General features: G+C 46.3%; 1 protein-coding gene across 1 annotated transcript in view; it reads left to right on the top strand.

The window, feature by feature from the left end:
• The window catches only part of LOC146194800 (uncharacterized), a 34250-nt gene extending 17045 nt beyond the window's left edge, over positions 1-17205 (top strand). Inside the window, exons 3-5 of the mRNA XM_084596641.1 lie at positions 5480-5555; positions 9314-9433; positions 17056-17205. Coding sequence (XP_084452767.1) covers positions 5480-5555; positions 9314-9433; positions 17056-17205 — 346 coding nt within the window. The remainder of the gene's footprint in view (positions 1-5479; positions 5556-9313; positions 9434-17055) is intronic.
• Positions 17206-18188: the final 983 nt, after the last annotated feature.

Here is an 18188-nt window from a genome sequence, read left to right as displayed (position 1 = left end):
CAAGAAGTACACACACACAAACATTTCGTTATTTACAAAGTTCAATCACCACATTATGACTACTTGCGTAGTTTTCTATTGGCAGAAGATAAAACAGGCAGACTAAATACGCAGCTCCTACCTTGCTCAGCAGAATTTCTTTTTCCGGTAAGCTGCTTGATCAATTACTATTTTTCCTGCGTTGATTAGCTGTGGCCTAAGCAACTTTTCTATGATTATTGAAGAGAGCACCTCTCGAAGTAAGCAATATAAGCTAGCGACATGTACGCTACACATGGAATGTAGCGATGTACGCTCCACTGGAATTTGTTATATTTGCAAGCAAGCGCAGAAGACTTAGGATTAAAAAGGGGGGGGGGGGGGGGGGGGGGAAACGAATGTCTCATCAGTTCACCAAACTGCGACAAGACCTTGCAGCTGAGAAACATGCATGCCTTTGACCACTCGAGCATACGCTCATAGCGTTGATTGACTGGCAGCTTCACGAGTGACCGTTAGGCACTCAAAGACTACCACCTACACGCGGTAGTCTTGACGAGTAACTGTTTCACAAGCAAAGAAAACTATCTACACGAGCACAGTGCGCAAATTTCAAGTAGAACGAAACGCATTATGTGAACGCAGCAAGAACATCAACACTCCGCTTCGGTAGTAAACACAACACTTAAATTGTGAAACGTTTCGAACACACCTTGCGGTCAGTTTTTGCTGGAAAACCAGCTAAAACTGAAAGGCTACGTGACACGCTCGTAATAAATTTTTTGTCAATGTACACGCTCAAACAAAACGAGATAACCGCCAGTGGAGATACGCCGCGAGCGGGCTCGACGATGCATCGACGCATAGGCGCGCACTGCCGCCTGGTGGCACCTGGAGGAACTGACAAACTTACAACATTTGGCTGTGGCGCGCGCCGATTGGAACGGCCGGAGAGAAACGCGCGCGAGTGTGATCTCGGAGGCCATGGTGTCTCTCCCGCGCCCCTACTCCCTGCCACACGGATGGCTCCAACGACGATTTCGCTTTCCTCGGTATTATCACGACGTCCACCTTGGCCTGGAAGCAGCGGGCTGACTGAACTTTTTCTCCTCATCGAATACCTCGAAGGAACCGTAGATCAATCAAGGGGAAATGAGGGTGCTCGTTATAATACATGAAGGAAAGAAGCAAAGTTAATGAAAAATGAAAAGAAGGAACCGTGTTATCTTCTCCTCAGCTTTTCAGGTGCGGACTGTCGTCATTTTGCTTGCGCGATGGTGTGCTCTACAAGAAGAATTACGGTCCAACAGAAACCGCTTATCTGCTTGTAGTACCTACAACGCTTTATGACGAAGTTCTTCGTGCGTGCCACGACGCCCTTTCTTCCGGCCATCTCTGTTTTTCTCGCACATTGTCACGAATACCGGCAACATTAATAGGTCTTCTAAAAGTCCGTTTTCAATAGCACATCATTTTTAGGTCACCGCAAAAAGCCATTTCGACAGCTCCTCATTTTGCGCCAGAAATTTGACACACGTGACTATTTTGAGAACCAATCAGAGCAACAATATGGCGCAGAACGATGACCATACGGATCAAGAATAGGCCCCCAGGATGACAAGTGTTCATGCCAAAACGTTGGCTTGGCTTGGGTACTAGGCTTCCACTCAACCCTTGTTTAGTTCTCTTCGACACTATGCACCCTCTCATTACACCATTAAGAATGTACATAATATGTATGTCGCGTCATGAGAGCGTGATGGATACGCAACGCCGCTGGTCGCGCTGGTTCCCCACTGGAACTAAGTTCACTTGTTTTTCCCGAAACGTCAGCAATTGCTAGTGCGCCTCTTGCGGAAACCGTATGCTGCAGTCCGTCGAAGACAGCACTTTTCATGTAGCACATCGTATACTTTCAGAGCGCGTCAGGGGTGCTGTTCACGTAGTAAACGCTCTATTTTGTAGGCGTTCTCGTGAACCGCATGAAGGTGGTTTGGTCTGGTTTGGTTTGATTTCGGTCGGTTTGGTTTGTAGTGTTCAACGTCGCAAAATGATTCAAGCTATGAAGGATACCATAGTAGAGGGCTCCTGAAATTGTTACCGGCTGGAATCCTTTTTCATACACTGACATCGCACAGTACATGGGCACCTTGGCTTTCGCTTGCAAACACCGGCCTCCGTGACTGCCACTGAACCCACTTACTTGAGATCCACAGTCAAGCGCCGTAAACACTGAGCCACCGCGGCGTGGAACCACGTGAAGAGAGTTTACGTAAAGCGTGTCTCGTAGAAAGCGCTTTACTAGTTTTTTTTCTCAAGGTTACTTGCACCTTTCCTATACAGAAGCTTCGCTCCATAAGGCAAGCATTCAAAAATAGATAATTTGTCCCAAAAAGTTACCTGGGCTGTAAAGAAATGGATGGCTGTCACAAGCCCCGCCTTTGCGATCAACAGAGGCGCAGGATCCCCTTTAAGGCTACCCGGCATTCCTCTATGAGGTTTGAGAACACATTTTAAAGTTAGGCCGGTCAACCCTTAAAGTACGTGTGCAGGTCTGCGATTCCGGAATAAGCTCAAAATGTCACTTTCTTTTACAAACAATACAATATTTAGAGCACAATAAAAAATAAAACGCCACGACAAGATATTGATAAAAGACTAGTTCAATGACAAGAGGGAAAACGCGACAATGAACAAAATTCTGCGGTAAAAAGAATACTCTAAAGAAAATAAACCAATTATTCCAGATATAAGAAGTATGGGCAATAGGTTACATAGAAAACACAACGTAAAGATACTAAGTTAGGTAAAAGGAAACAAAGGCGAAAACAATATTCTATTAAACAGTCTGTGGCAAAAAAGAATGCTCACGCCTTTATTGTTAGTTGAGGCGTCGAAAGCTGGGTTGCTCGGTAGCGGCGGGCATACAGATGAAGAGAACGATGCGTCGATCGCGGGCCCGATGAAACACAAGACGCTTTCTCAGAGCGGCCGCGAGAGAGGCCCGGAAGCCTGAATCTTCCCAGAGCGCATTGACGCGGGCATGCTGTGGTATGTCATTTTATACTCTCGGCCAGCTACGCAGTACCCGCGTCAAAGACGCGTGGTCGCCGCCCCGCCGTCATGTCAAAGCATGCTCAGAAGAACGCCGAGGTCTCGTGAGTTTCGCTCTATATCTGAGGTAGAAGATACCGCAACTTCCGTTGTATAGGTTAGGCAGCTTGTGGCAATGGCAACCATTCAAGCCACTCCAAACAGCATCCAAATAGCTTCACTAGGCTAAAATACTCCCTCTTCTTTTTTTAAAACTTCACCTAATTTCATCTAGAACACCCTGTACATGCCACTGCCGTTGGAAACTTACTGGAATGTTGCGACGATTGTCGGAGAAGACCTGCTTAAGATTTTGCGAATAGTAACTGTATGTATAAGAGGCATGGCTGCTTACATATACGCAGGCATTATTGAGAACACAGAGAAGAAAAGTAAGCGCGAAGCTCTCTTTCATTCCTCTTTTCTCTCGTCAACTCTGTCTGTACAAATCCAAGCAGCTCAATTCTCCTACAGCGAATGCCTAACAACCTGATTACAGGTATGTTGAAATGTTGATTTTTTTACTGCAGCATATTAAGTAATAAAAGGCAATTTTTTCTATGTTCTTCTCACATTTAAAACAGTGGAAACATGATTATTCAGTTATATTTCAGCATCCACAGTACGTTTATCGCATCTAAGGAGATAGGCGAACGTGTTCTTCTGACATATTCTTTATCGTATCTGTCGTTTTAAAGTCAGTCTATCATTTGATGATGAAATGTGTTATCGGGCTCAGAGGAACAAAAACTCCTAAGGACATCTAAATAAATTATGGGCTAGGAATGCGATAGCATTAACCGCTAATGGTTCCTTAAAGTCGAGTTCTATGTCGTTATTTCGTTGTTTCTGGGTCCTGCACGCCTGTCTGCGCAAAATGGGACATCACTTGGGTTCATCTTGCTGGTAGTGTGGTGCTTATATGTTTCCTTGAAGCTACCTGCAAGCAACTGCATGGAAGCAATGGAGGTGCACCGAAGCGTTCATTTTAACTTCCGTTGATTTAATGTCGCTTCCTTCAAGCCAGAAGGAATTATTCCGTCTGGTGACGTCACTTCCCTCTAGCCAATAACCAAATTCAGTAACATGACAACACACTTTTTTAAACTTGCGTTTCTATAGCCTATGTCCGTTAACCTCACTAGCACAGGACGTTCCGAGCTGGGACCGATAACCTAAAATAATTTTAATGAAGCTCCTGAAAACGGATTCCAGCACCTCTCTGTTAGCTGAGGCACCGATTAGTTCCTTCAATTATTATCTCTGATGTTGTGGCTGTAGGAAGAAAATGAAAATGCACGAGCCTGCTACTGGCTCTGTAGCTGAGCCACATCCGCTGCCTCGTGCGGACAGAAGAAAGTACCCAAGAAAAAGAAAAGGGAGAGAAAGACGCGTGCCGCAACAGCCGTCGCCCGCCACCTAAGCGGTGGCGGGTGCAACGACGGCCTACAACAGATAAAAATTAGGTGGCTGGCTATTCCCTGCAGCAAGCGGCGCTGACCTACCCGTACCAGCCCAATAGGGCCAGGAATAGCCACCCTTCACGACCTCCTCTTCCTTATTATTTCTATTTGTATCAATTCGGTCCGCGTTTGATGGTGCCTTCCGACGTAGGCGTAGCAGAAATGATAGGACTGCTCTTAATTAAGTCTGCTTAGAGCCGCAAATGACGAAAGCAAATTACAGGACTTTTCATTACCTGCATCGTCATTGTCATCGCTATCATAATCTTCGTCATTACAACTAAATTCGCCCTCATTGTCATCGCTACAATCATCATCGTCATTGAATCATCATTGTTAACAAGCTACACAAGGAAAATTTCGACCTATTTTCTGTGATTCATTTTGTAGGTAGCGCGAAAAACGAAGACCAAGAGTAGAAAGACACAACACGAGCGCTTTTTCACAAGTAAACTTTTTATTGAGAAACACGGAATAAATACCCATCTCACGAAACAAAACATAAAAAAGCAAACGTGATAGCATCAAGTACAGGAAAAGTGAACCAGATTCAACTCGCCCATCTTTCAACCTTACTACTATTTCCTACGAGCCTGAGGGATTTGCGCGTTCGGCTGGGGAACGGAGGGCTAATCGTGCGACGTTTTTTTTTTTTTTTTTTTTTTTTTCAAGTGGCAGTGCGAAGGACGCCACGAGTGAGGCAAGAAAATTTCGCCTTAAAAGGCGCGCCTACATAGCAATATCGAAATGCACGTTTTGAAAATGGAGGTGTTTTAAATTACTGGACTCCTCCATAGCGTCACTCTCACAGTCACTATCCGTTTAGGAGGTTAACCGCCGTATAAGAGACCCCTGTTGATTACCGAATTCCAGAACAGTAATTGCACAAACAAGTATGCCGATCATCCTGAGATGACTTTGTTTCCTTTTTAATCATTTTGCAGCGATGTACACTTGATGGTTCTGAACCCGTGCGTTGGCACCTCGGAACCGTGTCCCCTGAAGGGGTCCCAAAGCTGGGTAAGAAGGATGCGTTTTGAACAGCAATTCTTTTTCTTTTCCTGGCGTCAGGCGCTAAGTGGAATACCTGATCCGCTACATTTGCATGTAATACAAATTGTCTCAGCTAAGCGCGCTTAGCAATTTCAGTACTTGTTAATATTCATCGAAGCTAATTTATTTACTTAGAAATAATATACTAACTAATGCATGGAGCAATGCGTGTGCTATACTACAGCAGAGGAAAATATGAATTTTCAAACGAAACAAAAAGTTTCGACTGCCTTGGATTTGAATAGAAATGCAATACTGGGAGTAATAGAGCACAACCAAACTATCAGGGCAACCGTGACCTGTAATAGCTATATAGAAATACTTCTCAGTGTCGTGGTCAAGACTCTGCATTTCCTGAGCGTACACTTAAAAGCTCTAACGCCAATTATGTTCATCCCCCCTCTGTAACTACACACCGAGGCGTAGACTGATTATCTATGGTAGCGCCAGATATCCCAAAAACAAATGGTCAAAAATAAAAACCACGTCGCCGTCGTTGATAAATGCTGGCGGCAGTTCGTTAACACCGTGTCGCCATATAGGCTATATTACCAGCATCTGATATACAGGCTCTTCTAAGTTGGAAAATATTGCTGGCTCTTATTGGGTATCAGTGAGCTCAAGTGGACCGGAATGGGAGAATTTAACTCCGGCGACCATTATGTCTTTTATTGTGGGCACGAATCCAAGAGAAGGAATGGGGTCGCTCTCATAGTAAACAGAAGAATGGGCAAAGCAGTGCTAGGGTACAACCCCAAAAACGACCGAATGATTTCACTTCGGATCCAAGGTCACCCTTTCAACATAACAGTTATCCAAGTCTATGCACCGACCACTGCTGCTGAAGAAGCTGACGTTGAGAGATTTTATGCGGACCTACAATGCTTTTTAAACCGCACCCCATCATCAGACGTCGTTTTCCTCATAGGAGACTGGAATGCTAAGGTCGGGAGTGAAGAAATATCCGGATTTACAGGCAAGTTCGGCCTTGGTGAGCCAAATGAAGCTGGGCAGAGGCTAGTAGAGTTCTGTCAAGAAAACAACCTGACCATAGCGAATACTCATTTTCAACAGCACAAGAGGCGCCTGTACACATGGATTTCACCGGACGGTCTGTACAAGAATCAGATCGATTATATTATTTGCCGGCAGAGATGGAGAAGCGCTATACAAGCAGTAAAAACAAGGCCTGGGGCCGATTGTGGCACCGATCATCAGCTTCTTGTTGCCAAAATTAAGCTTCGATTGAGGAAAACGCAGAAAACTAGAAGGCCTTTCAGGTATGATCTGGATCAAATTCCATTAGAATATGCTGTGGAAGTGAGGAATCGATTTCAAGAATTAGATCTAGAAGACAAAGAGCCCGAAGAGATGTGGACTGATGTTCGTGATATAATACAAAAAGTTGCTACTAAGGTAGTTGCAAAGCAAAAGAAATGCAAAAAAGCAAACTGGTTATCTGAAGAGGCTTTGCAAATAGCTGAAGAAAGGAGGATGGCAAAAGGTATGGGGGAAAGAGAAAGATACAAGGTTCTCAATGCGGATTTTCAGAAAATAGCAAGGAGAGATAAGAATGCCTTCCTGAACATACAGTGCCAAGCAGTTGAGGACAACAGCCAATTAAGGAACACAGGAGCTCTGTATAAGACAATCAAAGATATCAGAGGAAGCTTCTGTGCTAAGCTGGGCGTGATAAAGGACAAACGAGGCAAGGACCTCACTGAAGCCTCAGAGATAAAGAAGAGGTGGCAGGAATACACAGAAGAACTGTACAGGAAGGACCCGGATGTGCAAACCCAACATAAGACGGTTGTGATTACTGATCTCGAGCCGGGCATCCTGAAGAGTGAAGTTGAATGGGCCTTAGCCAGCCTTGCTAAGAACAAAGCTAGCGGAATTGATGGTATTCCAGCTGAGTTGCTTCAAAACCTCAACCACGACGCTGTTAACACACTGCATACATTATGTCAGAAGATTTGGACAACCCTGCAGTGGCCACAGGATTGGAGGAGGTCAGTTTACATCCCCATTCCAAAGAAAGGCAGTGCCAAAAATTGTTCCAACTACCGCACGATCGCGCTTATTTCGCATGCTAGCAAGGTGATGTTAAAAATCCTGCAAGGTAGGCTGCAGCAGTATGTTGATCGGGAGCTTCCGGACGTGCAAGCTGGGTTTCGCAAGGGCAGAGGAACTAGAGACCAAATTGCCAACCTTCGCTGGATCATGGAAAAAGCAAGAGAGTTGCAGAAACCCATCTACTTCTGCTTTATTGATTATGCGAAAGCGTTTGACTGCGTTGATCACAGCAGATTGTGGCAAGCTCTCCAAGAGATGGGAGTTCCAATTCACCTCATCTGTCTCCTCAGGAACCTGTATGAAGGGCAAGAGGCCACAGTCAGAACTGGGCATGGTCTTACTGATTGGTTTCCGATTGAGAAAGGGGTGAGGCAAGGCTGCATACTGTCGCCCTGCCTATTTAACCTATATGCAGAGTGCATCATGAGGAAGGCCGGTCTGGACGAGCCTTCAGCTGGAATGAAGATTGCTGGAAAACGTATCAACAACCTTAGATATGCGGATGATACCACTTTAATGGCAGAAAGTGAAGTGGACCTCAAGAGACTTCTGATGCGCGTACAAGAAGAGAGTGAGAAGTTTGGGCTTAAACTGAACATTAAAAAGACAAAGATCATGGCGTCTTGCCCTATCAAGTCCTGGAGCATCAATGGACAAGAAGTGGAAGCTGTGACAGATTTTCAGTTCTTGGGCGCCAAGATTACCTCGGAAGGAGACTGCAGCCGTGAAATTAGGAGACGCCTGCTTTTGGGAAAGAGAGCAATGGTTAGCCTTGGCCGCCTAGTAAAGAGCAGAGACATTAGTCTGCCAACCAAGATCCGTATAACTCGTGCTATGGTCTTTCCAGTTGTGATGTATGGATGCGAGAGTTGGACTGTGAAAAAGGCTGACCGCCGAAGAATTGACGCGTTTGAATTGTGGTGCTGGCGAAGACTCTTGAGAGTTCCTTGGACTGCCAGAAGATCAAATCAGTCGATATTGTCAACCATAAACCCTGACTGCTCATTGGAGGGTCAAATTCTAAAGTTAAAGCTCAGCTACTTTGGTCATCTGATGAGAAGAGAGGAGTCGCTGGAGAAAGATTTGATGTTGGGAAAGGTTGAGGGTCGCCGGAGAAGGGGTAGGCAGCGAACGCGATGGTTATATGGCATCCTCGAGGCATTGCAGATGAAGCTATGTGATGTTAAGAAGATAGTGAGAGACCGGAAAGCGTGGTGTGACATGGTCCATAGGGTCACGAAAAGTCGGACACGACTGAACGCCTGAACTGAACTGATTGGGTATACTGGCAATATCTGATATACATTCGTGTATGTTGACAAACACTCGCTCATTTAGGTCGGGCTTCAGCATGGGATATATCTCGCCGCACATTGACCATCGCTGCCCGATCATTTAGGCCACATGATCAACATTACATGTATATTTCATTGGATACATTGTAGATACACTACGTTATTAGATACATGTTACAGTAATTACCAATGCAAATAAGTTTATGAAAAGGGGGGAAAACAGCTGAAGAAGAACAGGTAAATGCAGATTATTTTAATGATGGTGAGAAGATTACGCTGAAAAAACTGGCCACTCGTGTTCATTACTTTTATGAGAGAATAATTATTCATTTTTTGTTTTGGTGTGTCGTGCAGCATTCCGCGCTAGCCACCTTCTACTCAGCCACGGGAAACCTGGCGCACATAGTAATGGCCGTCCAGTTCACCGGCAGCGTAAACTGGACAGTGAGCCACGCCAACGAACTCCTGGAGAAAGTGAGCGCTATATCAGTAGGCGAATATGTCTACTTAGGACAGGTAGTAACCGCAGATCCAGACCATGAAAAGGAAATATCAAGAAGAATAAGATTGGGATGGAGCGCATTTGGCAAGCACTCGCAGATTATGACTAGCAGCTTACCGGTATCGCTCAAGAGGAAAGTGTACAACAGTTGCATCTTGCCTGTACTCACCTATGGGGCTGAAACGTGGAGGCTAACCAAGAGAGTTCTACTTAAGTTGAGGACAACCCAGAGGGCTATGGAACGAAAAATGGTAGGGGTAACATTAAGAGATAGAAAGCGTGCAGAGTGGGTCAGAGAAATAACTAAAGTTAATGACATTCTAGTGGAAATTAAGAAGAAGAAATGGACATGGGCAGGACATGTAGTGCGAAGAGAGGATAACCGATGGTCGCTGAGGGTAACAAACTGGATTCCAAGGGAAGGAAAGCGTAGCAGGGGGAGGCAGAAAGTTAGGTGGGCGGATGAGATTAAGAAGTTCGCAGGGGTCAAGTGGATGCAGCTAGCACAGAACCGGGTTAAGTGGAGAAATATGGGAGAGGCCTTCGCCCTGCAGTGGGTATAATCAGGCTGATGATGATGATGATGATGATATCTCTCTTGTTTATTATATGTAATCTGCATTTTAAGCCGGATTCTAGCGTTACATATAGGACATCGTGTAAGCAACATCCACCATTGGTCCGACCATGCGACGTAATAGCGCATGAGTTGATGATGCGCGATGTGGCACGATGTCGCTACACAACGCACCGGATATCTGCCTCCTGGGACAAATTGGATGAATTATAAAAAGTCATTTACACAGAGGTTAAGCTTGATGGATACGGTAGCAGCGACGGGTCGGATTTTGTGAAATGCGATCCCAACGTGCGTCTTTAATCATTCAGAATGCGACGTCCGGATTGTGGTGCTTCAAGAGACTCAAGGAAGTAGTTTCAGGCACTCAGCGGCACAATAACAGCACCACCTTGATACTAAACTTTGTGTTTCACGATTGGCAAGCGTATGACCATAAGCCTACGTCTAATGGTTCTAACACGCAGAGAGCACTCGCGCATTTATCTGGTGGCACTATTGGGGAGCCTGAAAGTATCTTCCTCGTCCTACTGCAAAACAGCCGAAGTCCAAACAGTCTAGGGCTCTGTTATGACGAACAGCAGCAGAGTTGAAGGCAGCCTTCTCACTTTTCAGGTAAAACGCACGACACACTTCCGCATCCAGCACTTCCTGTAACATCAGCCGCTATTGAGAAAGAAACCTAAAATTACAAGTGCAATGTAACCTGCTCATTTTAAGGCGAAGGTGTTTAACGGCGAATGACTCGGCAGTGTCTACGTGCGTGCGTTAGCAGCGACCATCCGAGAGAAGTGCCCCACTTCGCGAGATTCCGCGGGACACCGCGGGATTGCACATGTCAGTCATCCTGATGCCGTCATCAGAAAAATAATAATCATGTGTCCGCCGGGAATCGAACCTCCATCCCTCGAATCCCCAGCAGAGCTAAAGTTAAATTGGTTCACAGGAAGGGAAAGGCGCAGTAACTGTCACACTTGCTCTGTGGACACCCGAACCGCGCCGTAAGGGAAGGGAGGAAGGTGGGAATGAAAGTGGAAAGAGAGAAATAGGAGCCGTAGTGGAGGGCTACGGAGTAATTTCGACCACCTGGGGATCTTTAACGTGCGCTGACATCGCACAGCACACGACGCCTCTTCGTTTCGCCTCCATCGAAACGCAGCCGCCGAGGTCGGGTTCGAACCCGGGAACTCCGGCACAGTAGTCGGGCGTCTTACCACTGCACCACCCCGACCCCAGCAGAGCGATTGAACCAACTTCGCAAAGCCCGGGAACGTGACGTGCACATAATCCTCCTTGCCTACCGTGAGGATGATAGTAGCGGGACTCCGCGAGTGACAGATACTGCACCTTTCCTTTCCTGTAACCAGTTACAGAACGCCGGAGAACTTTGAGGCGTTGAGCGGAACGCTGGTTGTGTTCGACGACGAGCGCGCACAGGGTACCGTGTGCTGCAGCAACGCTCTGGCTTTCACATTTCTCCACTGCAGGTTCTGCAGTGCTCTCGGAATTTTTATGCATGTATGGCACCATAAATCATGACCGGTTTAATGCAAACTTACCTTCTTTGCTGTTCTGTTCGATCCTTAATTAAAGGCATGACCTATGCAAATCTTATGTCGTTTTTCTAGTGCCCTATATAAAAAAAAAGAAGTTAAAATACAGAAGCAAATATCCTGCTCCATGAAGAGGGTTGAATTCCGTCGACAACCGACTCAATTAGATTAATCCGCCGATCATTACTATTCATAGTTTAATTACGTACTCAGGTCAGGCCAGCGTAGTAGAAGTAGCACTGGTGTCCAACCGGTGTAAACACCCCTCAGCTATTGCTCTCATGATAATAAGGTAGGGAAGTATGGCGGGATGGTTTTTCCTACTTTTTTTTGTTTAGTGCTGCGTTCTGGCATTGTGTGTGTGTGTGTGTGTGTGTGTGTGTGTGTGTGTGTGTGTGTGTGTGTGTGTGTGTGTGTGTGTGTGTGTGTGTGTGTGTGTGTGTGTGTGTGTGTGTGTGTGTGTGTGTGTGTGTGTGTGTGTGTGTGTGTGTGTGTGTGTGTGTGTGTGTGTGTGTGTGTGTGTGTGCGTGTGTGCCGTGCCTGTGCGTGTGTGTGCGTGTCCGTGCGCGTGCGTATGCGCGTGTGTGTGCGATCGTGTGCGTGTGCGTATGTGTTTGTGCGTGTGTGTGTGCGTGTATGTGTGTGCTCGTGTCCGTGCGAGTGTGTGCGATCCCCCGCCCCCCCCCCTTCCCCCTTCAAAAAAAAAAGCCTCCCCGGAAGAAAAGGCTCATCAGGAATCGGGTGCTAGGTAAAAATGTCCACTAAGCAAACAATGTCCGTCCTTAAAAATGAATTTATGAAATTAAGGTCGCAAAAATTCTGCATTTTATTATATTCTTCACTGACCACCATTCGGGTCCTGTGGCCTCTGAACGTGGGCTTGTTTACGGTCACTGCGACAAAACACGTTGAAAAAGCTCACCACAACATGCCATAACGCTAGTTTATTCAGAGATTGCTTCGTCCCCAGTTTCACGCCTCTATAAGCAGTCATTAAAAAATGTCTAATCGGTTGGTAATCCTTGACCAGTGCAGAAAATTGCAACTGGCTCTACACGTGGTAGTTTCGGGCAACCGCTCAAAGCAGAAAGCGTAACAACCATCACACGCTATCCGATGAAAAGGTTCAACTCTTCCCGAGGTGATGGTGTAGAATTCTTGCTACGCTTCCAATGGCGATGGAGATGGTATAGGGAGGGCAGACAGAGCTTAACCGGTCGCTAACCACGATCACCCTATAGCATCGCTCCTAGCATCCGCCTACCAAAACTTCTGGACAGCGCACTCCTTCCCCTGCAAACAGATCGAAAACGAGGCGCTGTCACTCTCTTACCGCTGTTTTTTTTTTTTTACGAACACGCTGCGTTAGTGTGATGTTCTATTACTTCCCAGAAGAAAGGTAGGAGCTATGTAAAATACACAGCTTGCCACGGGGAAACGCAGTCTAGGCTGTAGCGTAAAGACTTCAGCGAGCGGAAATAAAAAACAAAATGTGAAAGCAAAAAAGAAAAATTAAACAAAAGTAATCTACAGGCTAAACCAATAAAACAATATGTAACGTGAAATCAGTAAAGGTCAGTGACACTAAATTCCCCCCTCCCCCACAAATGGGGGCGTAAGGCAAGGCGATAGCCTGTTGTTGAGGCGCGTTTCCACTCATTTGGGGACATATTACTTAATGCGCAAATAAGGACTTTCTTGCTAAGGACGTTTATTTGTGATTTTGGATACCGGGGACGTTTTTACCGGAATCCCGTGCGTGCGTATGGGGGGCGAAGGGGGGGGGGGGGTGAACAAGCGATTTATGCCGTGAGGATCATAGAAGACATCTTTCTTAACTCAGGGAGTGCGCATTGTAATATTACGTGCAACTATAAAATATATATATATATGATTACTCAAGTTTCTCCCGACGATCTATCAACAATTGGTGTAACGTCAAGAGATAGGAAGCGTGCAGAGTGGGTCAGATAAATAACTCAAGTTACTGACATTCTAGTCGAACTCAAGAAGACGTAGGCATTGGCAGGACTTGTAGTGCGTAGACAGGACAACCGATGGTCGCTAGAGTAACAAAATTGAATTCCAAGGGAAGCATAGCATGGGGCGGCAGAAAGTCAAGTGCGTGGATGAGGCCAAGAAGTACGCAGGGGTCAAGTGGATGCAGCTAGCACATGACCGGGTTACTTGCAGGAATATGCAAGAGGCCTTCGCCCTTCGCTTCGCCCTACAGCAGATATAATTTAGTTGATGATGATGATGATGATGCGCATGTACAGCCGCCCTGATTTTTAACAATATAGCGCGAGCATCGACCAAACTGCTGGCCAGCACCTTACAACGGCGATAAGCGTGCAACACGGCGAGAGTTCGTGCATGCGCAAGAATGTGGAACGTCGCAAACAGATATTGGGGCAGGGCGTGTGTCTTTGTGATCCGAACAGCGTTGCAGAAGACACTCTCTCTTCGTGCGCGTGCGCGAACTCTCGCCGTGTTGCACGCTTATCGCCGTTATAAGGCACTGAGTAGCAGTTTGGTCGACGCTCGCGCTATATTGTTAAAAATCAGGGCTGCTGTACCAAGGAACCAATGCATAGTAATGTGGGCCGCGTTGTTATCCTATTTTATGGCTACTCTAACGATTTGGCATTAAGTTAGACATTTTCTCGTCAAATCCGAATGAGTGGTGTTGTACTGCAATCAGCACGCTGCCGAAAGCACCATGAAATTTTGCGCGTAGTTACAACCGGCACCGTAAAAGGAGCTACAAACAACAGCCAGCATTCAGAGCGAAAGAAACATGTTTGTTATCGATTTTATTTGAGGATCTTTTTATTACTACTCATGACGGAGGACCAACTCGCCCGACAAGAAGAGCCGCCAAATGAGAGCCACTAACGCTTTCCCATCATGCACCTATACAAGGACCGAGCTATATGCAATTAAGGCCTGGCCTTCAAAAAACGGGTCCGTGAGTGATGGTCTCGCCCGACAAGTCGTAAAAGCACCGGTTTATTCCGGATAAACGAAAAAGCATTCAATAAAAAGAAACAACATTGGGCACTACTAAGCTGCAAACAGGCTGTTCATGCGCGGGACAGTAGGACACCAAAGATAAAGCAGAAAGAATGACAGGGCTTTACCGCGGCAAGACACAACACACTGCGGAGCGAATAGGCTGATCAATAGGGCCTAAAGCGCTAACGGTGGCACAACAAGCATTCCCCCTCGCGTGGCAGAAACTCACGCAAGTACGCTAAGCCATTCCTCCAGACACTGCTTCCGTCTTCTCGCAAATCTTCGTACCGTCGTCCGTGCACATTCCGCTGGCCCTTGACGCACGCTGGCCGCCCCACGCTGGTCTCCCGCCGAGCAAAAAACCCCGAGCCTTGCTTTCGACGCGCTTATCTACCTTCGTTTCCACACCGATAACATTCCGCCCCCTCGATTGCCAGCTCGATCATGCGCACTCGCGCTAACCGGGCAAACACCAATTCGAGCAGAAAAAAAAGCGCGCGCAGTTTGAAATAGTAAAAAAAGCCGCAGGGCCCCACAGTGTCCATCCTATCTTATTGCGAAAGCAATACTATGACAGCCAAAACGAGACCTTGGGCGGCAGCAGCTACGCCGTGAAGAGGCGTTTAGCTACGGTCTCCTCATAAATACATCAGCCTGCCATGACATTTGAATTGACGTTACCCCTATGCCACTGGCAGGAGCTGCCAACTCGGGTCGCTCTTTTCATATGGGAGGGTGATACCAGAATCAGCCCGCCAGAACCGTTCGCATTCTCGTTACCCCTACGACACGCAGGCACGTCCATACGGCTTGGTTGAAGTGTGACTTTATATGTGGGCTGGGAGCTTACGCTCTCGCGTCATACCCTTAAAAGATGAGCTTAAGTGTCAACAATAATGTAGCACCTTACAATGATATGGCGTGATGGGAGAATAATGTAGCAGGCAAAAGAAGATTCCGTCGTTGTTTCCCCAATTCAACTAGGGTTATCCAGAGCTCAACCAAAACTAATTTTTTTCTCACTGTTAAACGGCAGCAGTGACTTTTCGCCGGAACGTGCCGTACGCACTATAGCTAATTTAGGGTTCTCCATAGTGTTCTGCTCGCAAATATAATTAAATAAATCGGTTATTTACGCCACACACGCCTTCACAGAAAACCTTGCGCGACGATTATGCAATACGCTGTACAGTCCGTACTGCCGGCCAGAGCTAATGCCTCCAGAGAGCCGGGGGTGATGGTGGAAGCAATCCGTTACCGATTTCTGCCACCACTTTCCACAGCGCATGCCCAGATTCCTTGACACCGATAGATGGCATCACATGTTGCAAGTCGGCACATAGACCTGCTGCGTCAGGACTAATCAGCTTGTGCGCAGCAGTCACGTGCGCTACGGCGTCACGGTGATGGATCGCGGATCAAGCTATATACTAAATCTCTCTAATGCTTCGAGACAGCCGGCGGCGATGGCGGAAGCGGAAAGCGCTCCAAAATATATATGAATACCATTTTTTTTTATGCAAGAGCGTACACTGCATGTTCGGTCGAAAAGGCATCGCCGTTGCCGTAACCCAGAATTGAGAAACTGGTGACAAGAAAACAATAGGCGCGTGACTTTGCTTTAACATTGTGGCGCAACCGTTCGTGTAACATTCTGAGAGGTGTCATACTATTTCACTTTCCAGTTAGCTTCCACCCGCTAGTCAACCTGTAGGAATATTTGTGATAGAGTTTCGAACCGATGGCCTATATACCACCAATTATGCCGCTGGTTGTAAGTGCAGTTATATACGGAGATGGACAGACACTGCGCCTTCCTGTCGCCAAAAGGTAAAACAACTAGATACCTTAAAAACTTTGCCAAACTCTGCGCCAATCTCTCCGTTAACAAAATTGGCGGAAAGCAAAGGCAGTGTTAAAGGCACTATTTCTTGTACTCTTAAGCACCAACCTATTTTTGCGATTTTCTTTCCTGTGCCCAACCTTCTCAGTCGGACATTATAAAGGCTTGTCTAATGATCTACCCTCCTTTTGTAACGCAAGAGGTCAAGTGTTAAAGGAGCCATAGAGTGGGATTTGCCATATGGATATGTATATAACGAATCAGTTTTCGAGTTTTTATCGCCTGCTCCTGTCAGAGTAGGAATGTGTGCGTGAATCATGGTCGCTGTTATTTTGTTTCTTACTTTATCATGCCCCAGAGCTCGTCCAGTATCGAAAGTTTAGCTATATTGAAAAGCATGACATCACGTTTTCTGGAAAGAAACTAGTGGAATTCTGTCAAACTATGTCACGAGGCCAAAATTTGGGGTCACGAGCAAAGCAGCAGCTTCCTGCTTCTTTGGTTCAGTTGGTGCAGCGCTAGGCTTGTAGAGATATGCGCATCCCGTCTCAAGACCATGCAGAAGTCTTGCATTACCATGCATCACCTTTCGGTGGAACGCAGGCTCGCTTCGTCCGCTGGGCGAAGCTTCGGGGTGTGGCCCTCAAGGGCTCCTGGACGGCCAACACGTCGACACCGCTTCTACGCTCGCTCGCAGACTACGAGGCGCCCCGCGACGACTTCCTCGACTGGCCGGTCACCTCGGCATCCTAGAGGCGCGCCAGCCATAGCTCGGAGTACACGGCGCAGCAACAAATGTGCCCGGCGTCCGCCTCCATCTTTGTTTATTGTGCCTATTTCAGGCACTTTCATTTTTCCTCAATCTAGAATCGATGACCATCGCGACAAATGCGAATGTATCATCTTCATTAAGAGAAAAAGCTTGCTTTCGATCCCTATATTAATTTTTCTCTGAGCGTTGTTCCTTCGTTCTCGAAGGATATTTTTATTATATTTCCGGCACTTTTTTAACCTACTTCTTTCGCTCTACAAAAAATAGCTAGCATTTTTGTTAGCTTCGTGCTTATTGAAACTAGATGTCCTGATTTGTTTTCCGTTTCAATTGATGGCACTTTAGAATCCTTACTGGGGCTTTTTAGTAACGGTACATGATATGACATCGTTTTAAGCTCGAACCACAGCAGATGTAAACGGGCGACATGAACGCTCAATGCATCCTAATAAACATGAGCAAAAATAGTAATGAATTTATTGAATTTAGAGAAAATATTTTTGATTGAGCTGTCTGCGTTCTTTCCACGTGGATGGAGAAGACTTTGTGAGTAAAACGAACTGATGAGACAGATTCATTTGCAAAAGTGTCCATACGTACGGCTACGCCGATATAAGAAGGCGTCCTCGTCAGCATTATCCTTTTTTTTTTCGTTAGGAAAGAAATAACCGCAGAAGAGACATTATTGCCGAAGATCCTGAAAAGGTGAATGTCACCAGTACACAGCGAGTTTGATATCTTATTGTCAGAATATCTTTCTGCGATACTTGCGATCTAGTCCAGCTGGCATGAGGCTCACTGATAGCAGGAGCCTTCTCGCACTATACAATCAGTGCGGATAAAGGTCTGGAAATAGTTAATGAGGATGATTGAACAATCTCCAGCACTTCCCATTTCCCCCGTTTCAAAACGTGAGGTCCTATATTGCTCATGTCGGCTGATGTACGGTTCTTTGTCGCCTTTC

The sequence above is a fragment of the Amblyomma maculatum genome, chromosome 3, assembly GCF_055883805.1.
Source record: "Amblyomma maculatum isolate TAMU_Amacu chromosome 3, ASM5588380v1, whole genome shotgun sequence".
Taxonomy (NCBI): Eukaryota; Metazoa; Arthropoda; class Arachnida; order Ixodida; family Ixodidae; genus Amblyomma; species Amblyomma maculatum.
This window is presented reverse-complemented; position numbering and strand designations above follow the sequence as displayed.